Source organism: Bombus pyrosoma, linkage group LG7 (assembly GCF_014825855.1).
Source record: "Bombus pyrosoma isolate SC7728 linkage group LG7, ASM1482585v1, whole genome shotgun sequence".
Classification (NCBI taxonomy): Eukaryota; Metazoa; Arthropoda; class Insecta; order Hymenoptera; family Apidae; genus Bombus; species Bombus pyrosoma.
In genome coordinates this window covers 483,899-502,850 of record NC_057776.1, presented here as the reverse complement: position 1 = coordinate 502,850, position 18,952 = coordinate 483,899, and the positions used below count along the sequence as shown (strand labels likewise).

Genomic DNA, 18,952 nt, shown 5'->3' with positions numbered 1-18,952 from the left:
TCTGGCAGTCGACGTGTTAAACAAAGACTGTAACGAATATAATGATAAATATTGCTATTTCGAAACGATAGTGACAGATGTAAGATTTGAATATTTCAGATAAATGTTAGCAAAATCTTTTTATAATTCATACAGCTTAGAAATAACCATATCTCAACCATTTTTTCTTGATTATTTAATTATGAAATTAAATGAAAATATTTCGTTTATCTGTTAAGAAATTACTTTTTTGCAATTCTGGTCTCATTATATTTTCTTTCACAGCCCTTATTCATATAATACTCCAAATAAGTATACATATGTATTCTCAAAGTCAGATACAACATGGAAACTATCACGACAACCAAAGCCTCTGCACTAATCATATTTTTAACGATTAAAGCAAAAACGATTTAAAAAATATGATTACAGTACCACGTAGAATTTTCTCTCTTCAATCAATCCAAGAGGAATTTCAGTCCAAAAGAGGGGAAACTTCACCGCTTTACAGAACTTTCTCTTAAATTTTGCAAATAACGTTTAAACATAAACCCGCACCACTTAATCTAACGATAGAGAAGAATTTAATTACGAAATTCTTGCAACTAATTGTTCGAGTTACGCAATCTACCCGTATTTAACGCTTGAAAGTAATCGAAGAAAAGTTTTTCTCACGCTATGAAGATCCCCCAGTTTGAAACTTCCGAGTTTACGAGATAATTTAGTTCAAAAGTTCTTTTATCAAGTAAGTAGCTCCTATACTTCCAGCTACGTTCATTTCATTGATATTTATTGCATACATACAATTAGAACCTTGAAAGTTTTATTCCTATTATGTATAACATTTTATTCTACTAACGAGTGATACTATGTATATTTTATTAACATTTTAAATGTTGCTACTAATATTAATCTTGGTATTTTAGATGTAAACTACGTAAACACTTTCTTCATGGATCTCGTTCATTTTTCAATATTTTAACTTCATTTATGTATACATATATAATGAAACTTGTATATTTTACTATCGAAAAACAGATTAAAGAGCAGCACGTGTTGAACTTGCATTTATTGCGCAAACAGAAAGTAAGACAGCCGTGTGTGCTGCAATAGTATAGTTAAAAGTATTCCATCGTGTTGCTACTGGAAGCGAATTAAAGCTATAACATTGAGAGCCTTTTGAGAGAAAAGTCGACACTGTTTCTACAAAATCGTAGAATTGTCTCGTATCGACCAAACATAGAACCTTTGACACCCGTCTGAATCATGTAAATTGAAAAATGTAACGACTGATATCGGCCGTGAAATTATATTCTTTAGACGAACGTTCATATGACAATTTTCATTGTCTTACCAGTTACACCAGTGTGTGTGAAACAATTATACGAACTATTCAACAAATAACTTCATTCGCCTGCAATTGCGAAGAAGAAAGTTTCACGATAAAGACCGTCTGACATTTCGGAAAAATGAAATTTACATAGAAATTCGTAAATGTCAGAAGGAGGAAATTGATTAGAAATGCCATGTGAATTCTAATAAAAGGGATACGTTATTACAGAGTAAAACAGCTCGGGAAGCAAAAATCGCGAAGTAAAGGTGAAAACATTTTATTCGACGAAGAAAATGCGACTGAATAATGATATCATATTTAATAGATTAATATCACATATGGAATGGGAAACAAGATAAAGTTAAAAACCAAGAATTACTTATACTATATTATAGGATTTCAATATTATCACTAAAAAGCAGTTTACATGTTATTCATTCGTACAAATAGGTAGCTTGAATATATTTCAATCCTTATTGTAAGAAGAAATTATTCGTATTGCACTGCAAATATCTTATTTTTTATGACAAATTTCTCGTTTGACTGATAATCAGAGAATAAAAAGAAAATTGTAGTTAAAAGGAATTATCAATTTGCCAATTCTATGACAGAGCGTCAATTAATTGAGTTGAACAATCAAATGTATTATTTATCAGAAATAGAGGAATTTTCAAAATTTATAAACATTTAGCTTTATCAAATTTGTTTACTCATACTTTTTGTTTCCATTTATCCTGAGAATTACTTTAAATCGTGTAAACTTCATCAGTTTTGCGTTTAGCAAACACAGGTGAATGGATAAAAACAAGATAAAATGTTAATATCTTTATGACAAAGAAATTCAGTACGTATTGAAGCATATTGCTCATACTATGTTTGTTAATTAATATATTTTGTACCTTCAAGTTTGCTTCTGCATTTCGTTAAAAATATTGTAGTATCGTAACTATTATAGTTAGTTTATTAATAATAAATAGATTGAACAGGTGTTAATTGAACAGAAAATAATGTTCGTCAAACATGAACTAATCGCAGCAAATGTATAATAATGAACACAACTAAGCAATTAATCAACGACTCTCATCAACGCAATCCGCACTCTTTGACATCTCAACTCGTACTGTTATTAATTCGCTCTTTGCCCTCTAGCAACCCCTTGTCTTTTGTCCTAGCCTCACTACATTTACACGCTCAGCAACCGCTCGTTTATAGTTCACACGGCACTCCCCAGGCCCCTCATCCATGATACTACAATATTAAACTAGAATGTTTATTAATTTTGAAAATTGAATATTTTCATCTCTAGCATATTATCAGTAATATATTACTTCAGAGTATTTTCAAGAAACATCAATTTTCAAATTTACTTTAACTACTTTGAGTAGAACTTTGCTGATGAAATGAGATGTGAATTTAACAAGAATCTATTCAAAGTATTATTCTATAAAAGCAAGAGAATGTATTTTAATTGTACAAATAAAGAAATATAACTTTACAATATTATTTAGAATATTTAATTATAATATTAATTACAATATTTCAACTGCGATATTATTAATAGATTCAGTTTCCAATATAACATAACAGTAAGTTACAATCATTCATGTTCGTTACTTGATCATACTTTAGACAAAATTAATATTTAATAAAATGAGAAATTTGTCGTAACAAGAGAAGAAAAATCAAAAGGATATTATTAATATCTCCCTTATATCGGTATATCAAATACTCTAAGGATATTAAATGTATTTTTTAGTTTGTTCGCTCGAAGCGTACTGCAAAATTTATAAAGGAAAATAAAACGCATTCGTTGTATATACATATAGCTCATGTATAGTTCGTCTTCAAATTCTATTTATTAACTGATAATTATCGCAGTGACGTGTCTTCTGACTGCATCTATAATATATTGTATGTTACATGCCTTCTGTCAATCTGTGATCACAATTTTAGGTATGATTGTTCAGTAACGAGGCGCAAATGCATATTACAATTTTCAATTTTGCACAATTCCAACAATTATAAATTTCTACCATTTTTCTATACATCTGTTCGATGCATTTTTCTTTACCAGCATTTCTTAAATATCAATTACTTGATTGATATTTATTGCTATTAAAAATTATTATTAAATTCAAATAATATAGTTACCGCTATTATCAAGCATTGACCTATTTGCATCATGGCTCTACTTAACACGTTGACTGGCACGCCTGTTTTCAAAAAAATCTCCGTCAGGCTACGCGTGCAGCAGTACCAAGCGTTCTCTGCTCGGTCCTCCCATCGATATTTTCATAATGCGAGTCGCTCATCTGGTGGTCTTACCTCTCGTTTCTTTTGTTTCCATTCCTTCGCATTTCTTTCTCATTTCTCCACTTTCTACAAAATCAGTTTGAATCTCGGCCGAGCAACGAACGGTATAACTTAAAATTTCTGCCCTAATTCGTTGCAATGTCGAAAAGAAAAATTGAAAACTTATTTCTTAGTGAGTCAGATAGCAGTGAAAAAGAAAGCTTTTACGAGGCTTATGATTCCGGAAGAAGCATTAGACACGCATGCAAACTATGTTATGCAAATAAAAGGCGTTGAATGGACCGAACAAAGGCACAAACGAATTTGAAGAAAACAACAACTTATTGACCAAATTGACCCGACCAACCTCAGCTATGCATAGAATGCTTTAAAGTTTTACATGCTAAATAATTTTTTTAATAAACCATTTTCGTATTACTTTTATAACAAACCATTTTCGTATTACTTTTATAACAATTCAACAGTTTTATTATTATGGAATTATCTTTTCAAATACCTACGACGATCCTTCGTAAGTAGTCAAATAAGCGATACTCGAATATGGGCTTCGTGGCCTGACCGGAAACTTTGCTGACACCCGAATACGGGTGTCATGGCAGTGAACGTATTAAGAGGACTGGTCCCTATGACCGCGCGCGGTCGGTCGTAGGTGCGGTAAATGACATCCGAATTCTTCATGGAGTTTATTGGAAATTTACTGTTCAGTACATTGGTAGACAATGTTACCTGGCAAACATCGCGTCTTACTTTCTTTATAACAGAGAAAAAAAGAAAAAATTGTTTATTTGAAAAAAATAAGAAATTAAATCATATTATTTCTCGTGGAACCCTTAGAGTGCTGAATACTCGGAGCGTATGCCATCCGTACGGACGGCACGTTGCCAGCGCTGACGATGGCTGTGGACTGAATACTTTTTCGCTGTACTGAACTCTGTTGATTGACTATTCAAAGCGCAAATCGTAATAAGTTATAGTAATTCTTTTGCGCGAGATTAAATGATTCAAGAGCGTTATTCTTTAGTATTAATTATTTGTTATAAACATTGAAATTTACAATAAACTAGAATTTGGGTAGTAAACTAGAAAGCAATAAACTAGAAAACTAAATTTAGTAAATATAACATAAGTTAATAATTCAGTTGTGCGTGAAAAATTTCAAAACAATCATCGATACATAATCCAACATCGCATTTTCTGTCGTTCCTTCTCTTATTTTTCACACAAACAACACATTTTCTTCTTGATAATTGTGTTGTGCCGACACAATTAGGGCATTTCGATGGAAAATGCCTATCGATTAAACGAAACGGTAAATCCTCAGACTTTCTCTTTCCTCCTCCTGCCATGCTTCTGCGTTGGGAATATTTTCGTAAAATGTCTCTTATCAACGCTAAATGAAATTCACTAAATTTTTGTTTCGAAGCAGTAGATTTTTGATATAAAATATATGAATTATATATAGTTAAATCTAACAAGTGGAAAAATAATTTTTTGTACCACTTTATAGTTTTCCTTATGGCCCTTTCCAAGATATGGCTGAAGCAGCGTCATCATAACATGTCCAGAGATTCCAATGGCTGTGTTACTTCTACTAATGTTTGTTTTTTGTCCAGTATAAATTACGAAGTCCAATACATAATTAGTTTTACAGTCACTAAGGAGAAATAATTTAATGCCGAACCTACTTCTCTTGGATGGTACAAACTGTTTAAAATAACATCTGCCCTTGTACAGCAAAAGACTTTCGTCGACGCATAGATTTTCATAATGTGCAAATGTCTGCGAAAAGGAAATCTTTAATTTATCGATTACTTGTCGTATTTTTGCTAAAGGATCGTCACTTACTGTATTATTATCGTTAAAGTGCAACATTTGTAATAATACCATGTATCGATCTCGTGCTGTTATTTTGCGGAAAATATTGCTTTTCAACAGTTCGTCAGTAGACCAATATTCTCTCACAGACAGTTTCAATTCTACCAAATGTCCAAATTGGACAAATTGTGAATGCAAAGTATTAAATAAAAAAAAAAAAGAAAAGACAGTTTCTTCGAACGCGGCATTAACATTGAAATGCATTTATATTTTATCTCACACAAACGTAATAGTATTACTTGTGCGTAGGTGCTCGGAAAAATTGACAAACGCATATATGCGTCCTTAGTCCACAGCAATGGCTTTCGCCAGACGCATATATGCGTCCTTAGTCCACAGCGATGGCTTTCGCCAGACGCATATATGCATCCATAGCACTCTAAGGGTTAAAATGGTCGATACAATAAACTGATATAGGCGAGATGCTGACAAACGGGTCAAACGTGAACTCTCACATCTGAAGAATACTTAGCGACTGAAATAAGAAGCAGTCGCAGCGCGCGGATTAATCCGCGCTTGGATGCAAATGGGTTTTCAACAGTACGTATAATGGTGTACAGAATTATTCTGCATAATGAAACACAGAAACTGTATACTGCAGGTTATTTGTAAGTGTATTTACATGAAAATTTTTAAATTGGGAATTTCAAATCAGATACGATGTATTTTATACCTATCACAAATTAACACGCATTAACTTGAGGACCAAATTGGCGCTTTATACACAGCTTCGATATTTTATTATGTAAATAGAGCTTTTAGATTTTATAAAATAATTCTTGGCAAAATATATACGTATATATTTATTACGTATAGTGATAGAATGTCGTGTACATTTTATGTTCGTATTATTTATGATTCTAATACCATAATTTTCAACAATTAATAATGATTAAAATAAATTTTTATTATAAGATAAAATAGGTATACGAAAATTTACCAATATTCCAATTCCAAATTTGTCAAGGTAACGGAATTAAGTATTTGCTAGTAATTTTTTGATAAACTTTGAAAAGATTGTATTTCGATCCGAAGCCGCATCGCAGGAAACTTTTCTAAAGAAAACTTATTATTATTCCTAGCATTGAGAAAAGTCAGAAAACGAAATCTTAGTAGATACAATTCACTTTCATTTAAACAATTTTAGACACCATTGTATGTTTAACATATTTTCTTTTAGTAAACGAAAAACATTAGAATTTAGTCTTATCGAATGACGACCACTTTTAATTCCAAAAAAAATTTAATAATTTCATAAACAAATAAAGCTCGAAGCTAAAAAGAAGATTATGATTCTAAAAAGTTAATAAATTTCTCATTCTTTCTGAGCTATAGAAAAATCAAGCGACAATTTTTGCCAAACAATAGTTTTTCAACATAATCGATCGAAGATCAAAATGAAATCCTAATACGTTACCGTGGAATTTCGTGCAAAATTGAAAATTGGCGTTGAAGCGACCAGCGGGGCAGAAACTTTGCTAAAAGTTTTGCAAAATCGGATCGTTCGACTACGAGTACAAAGCTTGGCTATGGCAACTTCATCGGAAGCGGTCGCCATCTAAATCGGATGTCGAGAATCCAGAGGAGTGGAAAATAAGAAATGCCGATGATGATAATGTTTGAGAAATGGGACCAGGAAAAAGTTTGTTGTAACTACTTTTCCCGGCTGCTTTTTTATTATACACCTTTTTTATTCTGCGACTGTTGCAACAATTCGTCGCAAGCTTCGACGCTAGTCCGTATGTTGTCCGATTTTTCTAGTTACCTCGTACAAAAACCGATAAGTAACAGATGATATTGAAAATTGAAATCATGAAAATCTTATTCGTTACGTCTCGTTCAGAGTAATGAAGTTACCTGAATTCAAAGATAGAAAGAAGGAGAAGAGACAGAAAAATGAAAAGACACTTCGAGTTAAATAACAATTGCCAAAGTGGTTTCGCGTTGTTTCAGTTCAAATATTTTGGATTCAGATAACTTGATTAATTTGAACAAAGTGAAAAAAATGAGTAAAGTGACAAATTATTAGTAATAAATTGAACACAGTCGATAGCAATGGATAGACTTATTGACTTCATTGTGTAAAATACATTTTTAACCCTTTGACAGTATATAAAGAATGACAAATAATTAAGAATGAACAATAATTCAGTTTAAAATTTAATCGATTCGTAATACAGTTTGCTGGTAGTAATATATTTCCGGTTATTATTTGAAGCTTCCGGAGGCTAAACTGATCCACTCCGCGCTTTATGAAGCTTTCAAACATATTACATGAGTGTATAATATAATTTATTTTCGTAACTGAATTTGTCACACGAAGACATCAATAATTACAAATTCCAAAGCGAATTGAGGAAATATAATACTTATCTGTAATCGTCGTTTTAATTTATGAATTTTAAACTCTTTATTCTCAAGATTTCTTGTACTTCTGATATGAGATAACTAAGAAATACTTACGTTCAACCTTTTATAAGAAATGAATATCACTAATCATATTACGTATAGTGATATTTAAGATATGATATTTAAAATATTATATTCGATGGCTTTTGACCCGAGTTTCTGTCGGGTTATACTGTTAAAGGGTTGGTCTTTTAACAATGAAATGGATAACATGGCGGTGAAGTGGGATAAGTAAAAGGTAACTATTTATTTCAATTACAAGATGCGTAGCGATCATAAAATTTTCTGTTCTATTGAAAGAAAAATTCTAGCGGTATAACTCTTTAACGAACTCATAAATGTGCGTATATATATAGGATATACTTCGCCTAAAATCAAAAATTATATATTGCACTTAAATAATGCAAGGCACGATATCGTATGAACCATCCTTTACGTACCTTCGAAAATTAAATTCAAACTTTAACTAGTTCAATTATTTATTTAATTATCCTCCGTTCTAGTCTCTAATATTAAATAATTTTGTATCTTGGTCGTGAAAACATATTTCTATTTGTTGCTTACTTTTTTTAGGTTATGAATATCATCGAACTCAGTATCCCTTAAAAGTTACCATCAAGAGCCAATGCTACCAATCCATAAGGCTATCACGGATGATATTTTACCAAAGTATATTTCTTTATTTAAAAAATCAAGTAAAACATATAAACCAATAAGGTTAGAGAAATGAAATTTTGATTATCATTATATTCAGTATCAAATAGAAAGTTAAAAGGTTATTGTTTGCAGTGATTACAAATAACATTACGGTCGTATTATTACGAAACGATAATATTTAAAAAAAAAAAAAACAAAGTTCCCAAGGGGTAAAATTTCATCCATGCGAATAGGGTTATATCAATATTATTAATAGGGGTCATCCATGTGGAGGTTAACAACTCATCATTCCTACTTATATTTGTTGATAGACATTACTATTAACATTACGTCGTGAATGATTTAACTACGTTGTGCTGATATTAATATCCTTGCATTTAACGTTGTTCACTATAGAATAAGAAAATCGAGAAACTATATTAACCACGTATATAGGTGGTCTTTTTATGCGTATGAATTATATGCGAGTATGCGAGCATTCAAAAAATGCAAATAAACAGACAGCCAACAACAGTCGTTAATATCGAATATTAACATGTTAAAGCGCATATGTAAGAAAAATCGACAGGCACTGCATGCGTATTCATATCGCTTGTCGTAAAAAAAGTTGGAAGCATACCTCCGATATTCTATGTTCACGTATATAATTATTATAATTGCTTTTTTGTCTGAAACGCAGCTACAATTTATGCAGTGTCCGTCCAAAGTTATTCTTTTGGAGAAGCAACTTCTTATTTTTTAATAACATATGTACGTATATCATCGAGGTTATATTCACGCAAAAATATTAACTTGTACAAAGGTTATACGATACATGCGCATTTTCAGGATAAACGATGGCTTCATTGCGAAGGGAGAAAATGAAATGTTGGAATTTATTAAATTTTATTCGACAGTTTACTGTTTTATATCGTCGTGTCAGTTTATCTCTGTTATGAAATAATTGCACTACTCATTATTGAAAGAGCCATATTAATAAAAATTATTTTACTAACACGTTGTTAGCCAACAATTAGAAAAGCTACTGCGAATTGTAGCATTACATGTTTTCAAAATCAGCGTAAACATCAGGATAAATAAACGCAATTTTATATGAAATAGAGGTTATCCCATTCCTTGAGTCGTCTTCAAAAATGAGTGGTATGTAGTATAGCAAATGCCACTACATTGTATGATTATCTGGTGCTACGTGGTATATACCGCCAAATTTAAAAACTATTAACTATGTTTGGAATCAACTATTGTTTTTTGTGTAGCTTAATCGTAGGTGAACGTAGATATAGTGCAGTTTACGAAATAAGAAGCAGTACACCGATGCTGTATTATATAACTATCATACTATGTTTCTTTAACTAATTAACTCAATAAGTTAACGAATTTTTATCTCTCATATAAAAATATTTTGTATTAACATTACTGCTTCTATTTTCAAAAAGTACGATTCCTTTAAAGTTTTAGATATTTGAGTAGTGCATGAGTTAATTAACTGGAATTGTTAATTTTGTATCGGTAACATTATGTCTTATGTGAAAATTTAATGTATTATTTGCTATATTTTGCATTTACGAAAATTTAATATTAAAATATGTAAACACCTCATCCCACGCATTACAAATATTGTAATACAAATAACTAACTCTTTACCGCAAATTCCTTTTGTCTCGTTTCGAAAAATTTGTATCTCTGTTCCGATCGATAAAGAATATTTAAGATATCAATATGCAAGTAAAAGAATCATTGAAAATAAAATCTTAATTAAGGTACTATGGCATATCAGCATTGCACATCATGTACTTCAACAATTATTGTCTTATTGATTGACTACCTTTTATTACCGCGAGCTTTTGCAAAAACATTTTTGTCGCAAAAGTTTCCAATTGTTTGCACACATAATATAGTGCGTTTATACATACATATATGAATTTATAACGTTTCTAACTATATATAAATATAATATAAGCATTTGACACACCTCAAAGAAAGATTTGTAAAACGAGCTATTTCGTGATACTCAGGTAGTCAGTGCGAAAAAACGAAGACTGCAATTTGATATAATTGAAACTTATCGTAATTACATTAGAACATTTCTATTATCGATAATTGGCAAAAAAAAAAAAAAAAACGTTCATTAATTCGATTTTAAAGTTACGACAAAATCTTAACAAGCTGCGATTAATCTTCATGATGACTTGCAATGACTGTCTGGGTAAGTTTATGACTTTTCGAACGAGATTGCCGAAAGTCATCATACTTGGAACTCTGAGGACCATAAACTCACAATAAAGTTTCTCGTTTTCTTCGTATATATCTTGATCGAAGTGTTAAATTGAAACATTTGTCCCTATAGAATCTTCTATATGGACTATACTTCGTTTACGATACTCGTATGAAAAGTTAACATTAGTGTAACGTAAAGTGATTAATGAGTAATCTAAATTAATCAAAATAAAAAAGGAAAAAAAGAAAAACAAATAAAATCGATGTTGTGTCTGAATAAATGTCCATTATATCGTCTGCATGACGAAATATACCAAATTATTTAACCATCGACTAATTTTAAGAGATTTAGATTAAATTAATTACAAAAAAAAGTGTAGCGTAGAAAGGATCGATGTACCGTGTTAGTTTAGTCAAGTAGATGAGTGTCATGCGCCTCGTATAACCTATATAATTATAATTTGAAGCAATGCGAGACTTCTTAGTTATTAGTAGTATATTGACGTATATAATATATAAATATGTTTATTTTGTACTGAATGTATTTCGCATTGATGTATTTTTCGCAGGCGTCGATCTCGACGCGATCTCGGACATTAAAAAGTAAAAAGGAAAAAGAGTCATCGCTTCATTTCGTGAATGTATTTTATCGTAGACTATGTAAATGTAGATTTTATAATGTTGTAATAAAAGGATTTCTTCTTACATAGTTCGACTTACCCCTGTGGTACGCGATAATAGATAATAAAAGTATTTATAGTTCATTTTTACATTCTACAACATTATGTAGATATTGATGTTAGAAATAGAAATATAGAAGTAGAGCTGTACATTAATTATGTGAATATGCTTGAATCTGATAAACTACAATCTATAAATTCATTCTAGAAGGTATTTAGTATCTCCTACTTACATCTTATTGAATCTACTTTTATGATAGTAATGCGTGTTATGAAACTATTACCACGAAGGCCCTCTTGCATAATAATTTACTAACTAATAATATTAGAGAATTGATAAATTATAAATTGTAAGTTATAAACTTTTCATTTATAATTTAATAATTTTACGCTAAATTAGATAATCGAACGATTTGTAATTTGTAAAGTTTACTTGTAACATTCCATTTAATTTATTATTAAATTTATTACTGTTATATAAAAAAGTTATTATTACTAGTAATTTGTGACTTGTAACTTGTACAATTTTATTAATGATATTAATTTAATTGTGCAAGAGCGCCAAGAAATTTTTCTATTTTATTCTAGATTTGAATATTCCGCCAATATCTAATTCAATGAAGCGATGCATAGGTGGCGTGAATATCTAAATACGATACACAAAAATCACAAGATGATTGAGGTATGATTTTATAATTTATATTGTTATATATCAAATATTTTGTACCAAAATTTCAAGCACGTCAAATCGTGAGAAGACAACAAAACAGATTGAAAACCCTTAATTGTGTAAAAATACTTTATATATTGAAGATTAATATCGAAGTATAGGTTAGTATTGAGTTTATTTATAAATATTAAACAGTGAATACTAAGTAAGTTAATATTCCATATTTATTATGAACTATTATCTGTTTCTCAATAATATTTATAATATATGGTAATATGTTATATACTATATATATTATAATATATTATATTTAAGTTATCTTAATTCTACGTTAAATGTATGTATGAATATTTTTTCTATTAAAATTTTAGAAAACTGACATTTATATATTTCTTTATTTGTTTTTATAGGCATGGATCCAGAATTTCTTTCTAGATTAATTCCTCAAAATAAAGAGCATGTGCGTCCTGCATGCAAGAAATGTGGTTATGCTGGACATCTTACATATCAGTGTCGTAATTTTATTAAAGTTGATCCAAATAAAGAAATCGTCCTGGATGTTAGCAGTACTAGCTCTGACAGTGATGAAAATTATGTCACCCCTTTGACTGAATTACGTGAAAAGGAATTAAAAAGGAAACTTCAAGAGACCAAAAAGAAACACAAAGAGAAGAAGTATAAGAAAAAATCTAAAAAACACAAGAGGTCAGAGACAAGTGACAGTGAATCAGAAACAGAAGCTTCCAGCGATGAAGGCAAAAAATGTAAACATAAAAGGAAAAAGAAGGAATCAAAACATAAAAAACATAAAAAACATAAAAAAGACAATTCATCTAACAGCGATAGTGATGATAAGTAAAGATAGGAAGTTGCCTAGAACTGCTCAATAATTCTAAGATTGTAAATATTTTGCACAAACTATCAATATTATGTACATAAATAAAATTATACCGTTTCTAAATGATCAACTATAAAATTGTATTTATACAAATTGCAAATATATCATTTCTATACACATAGGGAAAACAAATATATTTTTTCATTAAATAAGATTAATAAAATAACTACAAGCAACGATAATTATTATTAATGTAAGTTGAAATAAAATATATCAGAAAACTGTTAAGATATTAATACTATTAAGGTATATTATTTATAAAACATTAAATCAGTTACGTACAATTTTGGCTATAAAAATTATATTTTGTGAAACAAACATATAAAATAAAATTTTCATACTTAATTTGTATGCATATTCAAATTTGTACCTAAAAATTTAGAAAAAACAAAAATATCTTGTTCTTATTCGTTTATTTAATTTAAACAGGGGTTTAAACTAGCATACGAGTATTGGTGGCGCTTGTAAACATTTACGTATTCCGGTAAATACGGCGATAAGACTGATAACAGTGAAGAAATGAGAGTGCTCACGCCTATTGTCTACTTGTTCTACAATACAGGTGCTGCACCACGCGACCAATTGCTGAAGTTGTTCTATGCTAGCATGTATAAGAATCTATTTTCCACTACAAACAAGCTATACTCCCTGTGGTTCCACGCTACAAAAACCTATTTTATTGAATGATTCTAGTTTTCTATCCGAGATAGGTAATAGCAATAATTAAATTTAATTGCTTCTATATTATTTATTTAGCTTTATATTTTTTATTAGTTTATCACATATTATATTTGAGATGTATTTAATTATTTATTAAGTAAGCAAATATGTTGTTAAAAGTTTCATTCACCACTGTTTATTCTTTGTAGTTGATTGAATGTTGCGATCGTTTGAGATTGATTGACATTTACACATGGTGTGCCGACTAATAAAACTAATTAGCTCAAACAACCACCCACTAGAGCCTACCAACTAGAGCTGACTACTAACCGGCGATAACGAGAAGCAACTAGAGATGATAAATAACTATTAGCTGTGACAAATGACGACTACGTATGATCAACACCGATTCGCTATGATGAGTAACGACTAAGGATGACTATCAGCAACTAGCAACGATGACGATTAACTAGTGACTTATTTTTAAAGGCAACCAACTCGCAGTGAATGCATCCGTAACGAGATATGTCCTTGAGCTAGGATAAAGGAACTAGTCGCTGGTTGAGGGAAGCTTGGCAACACAGAAATCCTGCAAGGTCAAAACTCGGCCTTACAAAGTACGAAAAACTGTTCAACCAGGGATCAAACATTCGAACCAACGGTAGAAAAAGAAATCAGTAGATACGCAAAACAATGCAAGAAAAGAACGGCGACACAACAAAACCAGCTGGCTGCTGAAGCGAGCAGAAACCTCATAAAAAGGAGACTAGAAAACACCCCACTGACTTCACTAAAGAAATAAAATAGACAAACTCGAAGATGGTATGCCACTGGGGGTAGCCATCCACATGTTATTTAGCAACAAAGCTAGAAAAATTTACCGAATGTCGAACTGGACAAAGCAAGGGATAAATATATAAGCGAATTTTGTATGAACATAATCTATACACATATTATTATAAACTCATTACGATTTATTCGAAACATCACATTTAACCAGGATGGTAAAATACACGCAAGATAGCCTGTACCATTCGCTCGTGTTGATTCTACGAAGAATACCTGAAGACGCTAACCATCGCAGTCGCTAAACGTTGAGGTTCCCCGGATCACGACGCCATCTAATATACATTTATATACAATGTATTCATATAATATGTTTATATGGAACCGTTTCTATTGGCAAGCTAAACTGCCCCAGCCACTTAAACAGTTGGTTCTATACAAATAGCATTACCTATAGGATTTGCTTTTTTACTTATTGACAATTAGAAATGTTTCAGAGAAAAATAAAATTATCGGCTCAAGTGCTATGCTTTAGCTAAATACTTTTGCGCCCGAATTTATGGATTGATCGAAGGGATAATCTCGGGCAATGAAAGTTCGATTTATGGCGCCATGGATAACAGAGATCAGAAATCAGCCAGGTAATTACGCTAGGAATGGGGAAGCCGAAAAGAAATGCGTCCTTTGTTTTAAAATCACAAGGAAAGAGCGCTTTCGAAAATCAGGGACCTATGTGGTTTCCGAGTGAATGATATCTTCTTTCACCCTAGGAAATTGCACCTCTTCGCAAAATACAGGAAACGCAAGGTATCCCTGCAGCTTAAGACGCATAGAACTTAAGATGCATATATATATTATTATTTATTTATAAATATCGTACCTATTTGCTCTTTCTTTCCACCTTCTCTTTCCTCGCTCCTTCTGAACACAGAAGGGTTGTATTTTCAAGCAGAAGATATAAAGTTCACGAACGAATAAGGTGTAAAAGTGGCGAAAAGAGAATAAGCTAGAAAAAGAAGCGAGTTAAAGCTAGATAGATGCGGTTGTAGTAGGTACGACACTAAATATGACTAGAACATGAATATAAACTACTGCTAGAAAGTGTAATTATGGGAATGATAACGCATTTTCGGGATTTCAAGATTGTCAGTAACGAAACATAGGCAAGCAAGAGCGTGCTTCCTTCGTTATTTTTAGAGACTTTGGTGCTATTCAAGGTAAGTACAATATATTCGTTTCAATTAAAAATTCATACTTTTCTTCAAATCTACATCTCGTTGATACGTTAAAGGGAACCTATAGAATGTTTCTTTGTCGGGAAAAAGTTATTTTCGACGTATTACGCAGAAATGAAAAAATGCGGCATCTCTTCCGCATGTTTTGGGACAGATTTTGCACTTCTTTTAATCGAAAGTGATGGCGCACTGTATCAGTGGAAGCTAAATAGATTCAAATGATGCTTTTAATGTTCAAAATACAGAAACGCTATTTTAATAGATAACGTGGCTATAATATCTCAAGGCAAATTGTTTAATTTTTAATGAAAAATTTGATAATCGAAACATATTTGTATATACCATTTATTCGTTTTTTTCTCATTCCATTTTCATCTTAATTTCAGGATATTGAAAAGAAAAAGTAACGCTTAGCTTGGAGCTCAGTGCAGTCAAGAGAGTTTAATCGAAGCATTGCGTCGAATAAAAGATGATGAAAGCGGCAAACTAAAGCTGAAGCAGAACGATATTGGAATTCCGATATTGGATATAAAAATTCTAGAAATGCGACTTCGGACCAACAATAATACGAAAAGTCGATTGAAACCTGACAGCAAGCATCCATTATAATTTTCTTTTTTTATTACTCCGTTATTAATAATAATATGTAATTTTTTGTTTTTCTCTTTATCTCTTTAGGTCTCGTAGGAGAAGAGAATGAAAATCATCAATCGTGTTGATTCTGAGTGAACTGGATTCGTGGAATAGAAATAAAAATACGTTTCATTTCAGTATGATTTATTGATTTTTTAAACAAACTGGAAAATTAAAAATTAGCAAGTTTAAATGAAGAAATTAAGAATGCTCGTAAATGCGCCATTACTTTCGTAAACGAGACGTCTCTCCTTCAGAAAATGGTACTTTTAGTTTCAATATTGTAAAAACGATTGTACTCCGTCTCTATTTATCGAGTACTTTATTATCGTCGAAGAAAATTCGAAAAAAGGTAACAAAAGAATAAAAAGAGAATTAAAACAGAGAAAAGTTTCCAGAATTTATCAGAATTGTATCATGCAGATGCGAGAGTTTCTTTGTTTTACTCATAGTTAACCCCTTATCCTACAACTACGGGCATAGCTCGTAATGCGATGACGGGCATAGCCCATAGTAGATGATCGGACTAATCGGCATCGCTCGTGGTACGTACTACACAAGTCGTGCGAATGACTCGAAGGCTGCGCGAGCTTCTTTACGTTTTCGGCCCAAAATTCTCGAATTTAAATCGTACGTTATGGGGTTAATACATATTATTAACTTAATGTTAATACGTACCCTAAGTTTATGTTTACGTCACCTATTCGAGTCGTCCCTCTCTATCGCTCCATGTCATTCCGTATGCTGCTCCGTGATGATGATGATGTTTTCCACAACTTCCATTACGCGATAAGCGCTTTACTTAGGATTGCCAGAAAGTAGGTACCTGCAACGTTGTTTCGATTGTATATAGGCAATGTCTACTTATAACTACTTAATAATATTCTAAAATAGATGATACACCATGCATCTTGGTTTACAAATTGCAGAGCTTTATAAACATCTGCGATTATAAAATTATAAGTTTTCGTAAAAATTGTTAGAAAGGAAAATGGTAAAAGAGAATCAAAGCTTAAGGACCAAATTTTGATTACACATGAGATTTATAATAATCGACAAATTTCGGAAATATCTAATAACATTAGAAGCCGTGTAGATTACTTCAACATGATTTCGTATATTTAACAATAATACAGATGTGTTTTAAGCATTGTTTACAAATAAGATTATACTTTGGGTAGAATAAGAAAATATCACAAGTTTACTACTCTACAATTAGAATTAACGATTTCTCGTCTTTGGATATGTATTCCGCCCTACTGTAGTGAAAGTTAATATTATAATAAGATAAAAACAAACACAAATTAATTAATTTAATTGATTAAAATAGCGACTTAGAGGCGGAAAAGTTTCAAGTTCCTCTTTAACCCCTTCCCGTACTTTAGCGAGTCAGACTCGCGATGAAGATTTTGGCCCAAACATGAATATCGTGAGTCTGACTCGCGACCAGATACATTTACATTTTGGTTCGTATTGCGACTGTTTACGAGCATCAGGTTGTTTAGCGCGCGTCGATGTCTACCGCTTGGGCCCGAGTTTCGTCGAACTAAATGGCACGGGCAGGGGTTAAATCAGTAAATTACAGTAACGATGTTCTTATATCAAGTATTGTCATCTTTGGTAAGGGGTGCTTTCCTAAGCGTCCGGGCACCCCTAGGGCCATAGGGGTTGGGGTAACGCCCAAGCAGCGCACAAGGTACCCAGTACCATGCTACCTGGATTAGTTAAGCCTGGCAGGGGCTGCGATGTTCTTATATCAATAAGATTTTCATAAATCTATTTGCGATTACACATAATGATGTTACATTAATCGATACACAAAATATATGTATTTATCACAGTCGCCATGAGTGATTGATACAGATTTGTGTAAAAGTAAAAAGTAAGACAAAAAGTGTACGTTACGAGAAAAAAACACTGATGTCATTGGTTACATTCATGTAAAAAGTTTATATTTACAAAGACCAGTTTATAATATGTATGACAGACACCGCATTGTTTCCGGATAACAGTTAGAAACATTCAACAAAAATGTCATAAAATATCGAACACTTGTAGCATTCTTAGATCATTCTTCCTACAGCTCAATCTATCTATAGAAATATATTTTGAAGATAATACTCGCGATAAAATATAAATAGTTGAACAAACGAAAATCATTGTTGCATTCATACAACATGTTCAATAAAATAATTGGCATTAATTTGGCATTAAATAATTAAGGGAGGATTGTTATACGTTCTTTTCTTCTAATTGATAACATAAATGATATATATGCTAGAAAATGTTCACTTTCCTGTGTAGCTTAACTTAGATTTAAATTTCGACTTGCTATATGTTTGAAAGTTTATAGAGCTGCTTATATCCGAATAAATTATTTAATCTTTATTGCATGTATACGTTAGAAATAACTATGAAATTAGATGTAAAGCTTCGTTTTATTTTTTCCTCTAAATCTGAATAAATGTTTTAACGTTAGTAAATCACACTCCTGTTAAGAAGGTAAAAATTTAAAAAAGGGGAACAGATGACTATCTTAACTAAGTTTTGAGCGTTGACCAAAATCAGATATAACAACATAGCGATAGAAATATTATTTATAAATTC

The 18,952-nt window shown here is 31.4% G+C and overlaps 1 protein-coding gene and 3 long non-coding RNA genes across 10 annotated transcripts in view; 3 read left to right on the top strand and 1 right to left on the bottom strand.

The window, feature by feature from the left end:
- Positions 1-18,952, bottom strand: part of LOC122568894 — a 48,183-nt gene that overhangs the window by 19,222 nt on the left and 10,009 nt on the right. The window contains exon 2 of the long non-coding RNA XR_006317253.1: positions 17,024-17,171. This is a non-coding gene — a long non-coding RNA (uncharacterized LOC122568894). The remainder of the gene's footprint in view (positions 1-17,023; positions 17,172-18,952) is intronic.
- LOC122568893 lies at positions 5,783-11,665 on the top strand. The gene is made up of 2 exons (XR_006317252.1): positions 5,783-9,316; positions 9,395-11,665. It is a non-coding gene; the product is annotated as an uncharacterized LOC122568893 (long non-coding RNA).
- LOC122568886 (protein SREK1IP1-like) lies at positions 12,098-13,097 on the top strand. Its single transcript, XM_043729156.1, has 2 exons — positions 12,098-12,294; positions 12,544-13,097. Exon 2 carries the CDS (start codon positions 12,546-12,548, stop codon positions 12,990-12,992), a length of 447 nt encoding a protein of 148 aa, XP_043585091.1. The 5' UTR covers positions 12,098-12,294; positions 12,544-12,545; the 3' UTR covers positions 12,993-13,097.
- LOC122568890 lies at positions 13,467-17,033 on the top strand. Of its 7 annotated transcripts, none has more exons than XR_006317242.1 (4): positions 13,467-13,741; positions 13,901-14,620; positions 14,692-15,694; positions 16,099-17,033. It is a non-coding gene; the product is annotated as an uncharacterized LOC122568890 (long non-coding RNA). The 7 variants fall into 7 exon arrangements; XR_006317241.1 differs by having other exon boundaries at positions 13,901-14,903; positions 14,975-15,694; XR_006317243.1 differs by having other exon boundaries at positions 13,901-14,903; positions 14,964-15,694.

What these genes read in the sequence shown, in the direction of transcription:
- LOC122568886 (XM_043729156.1), top strand. Translation starts at nt 12,546, where the DNA reads ATGGATCCAGAATTTCTTTCTAGATTAATTCCTCAAAATAAAGAGCAT.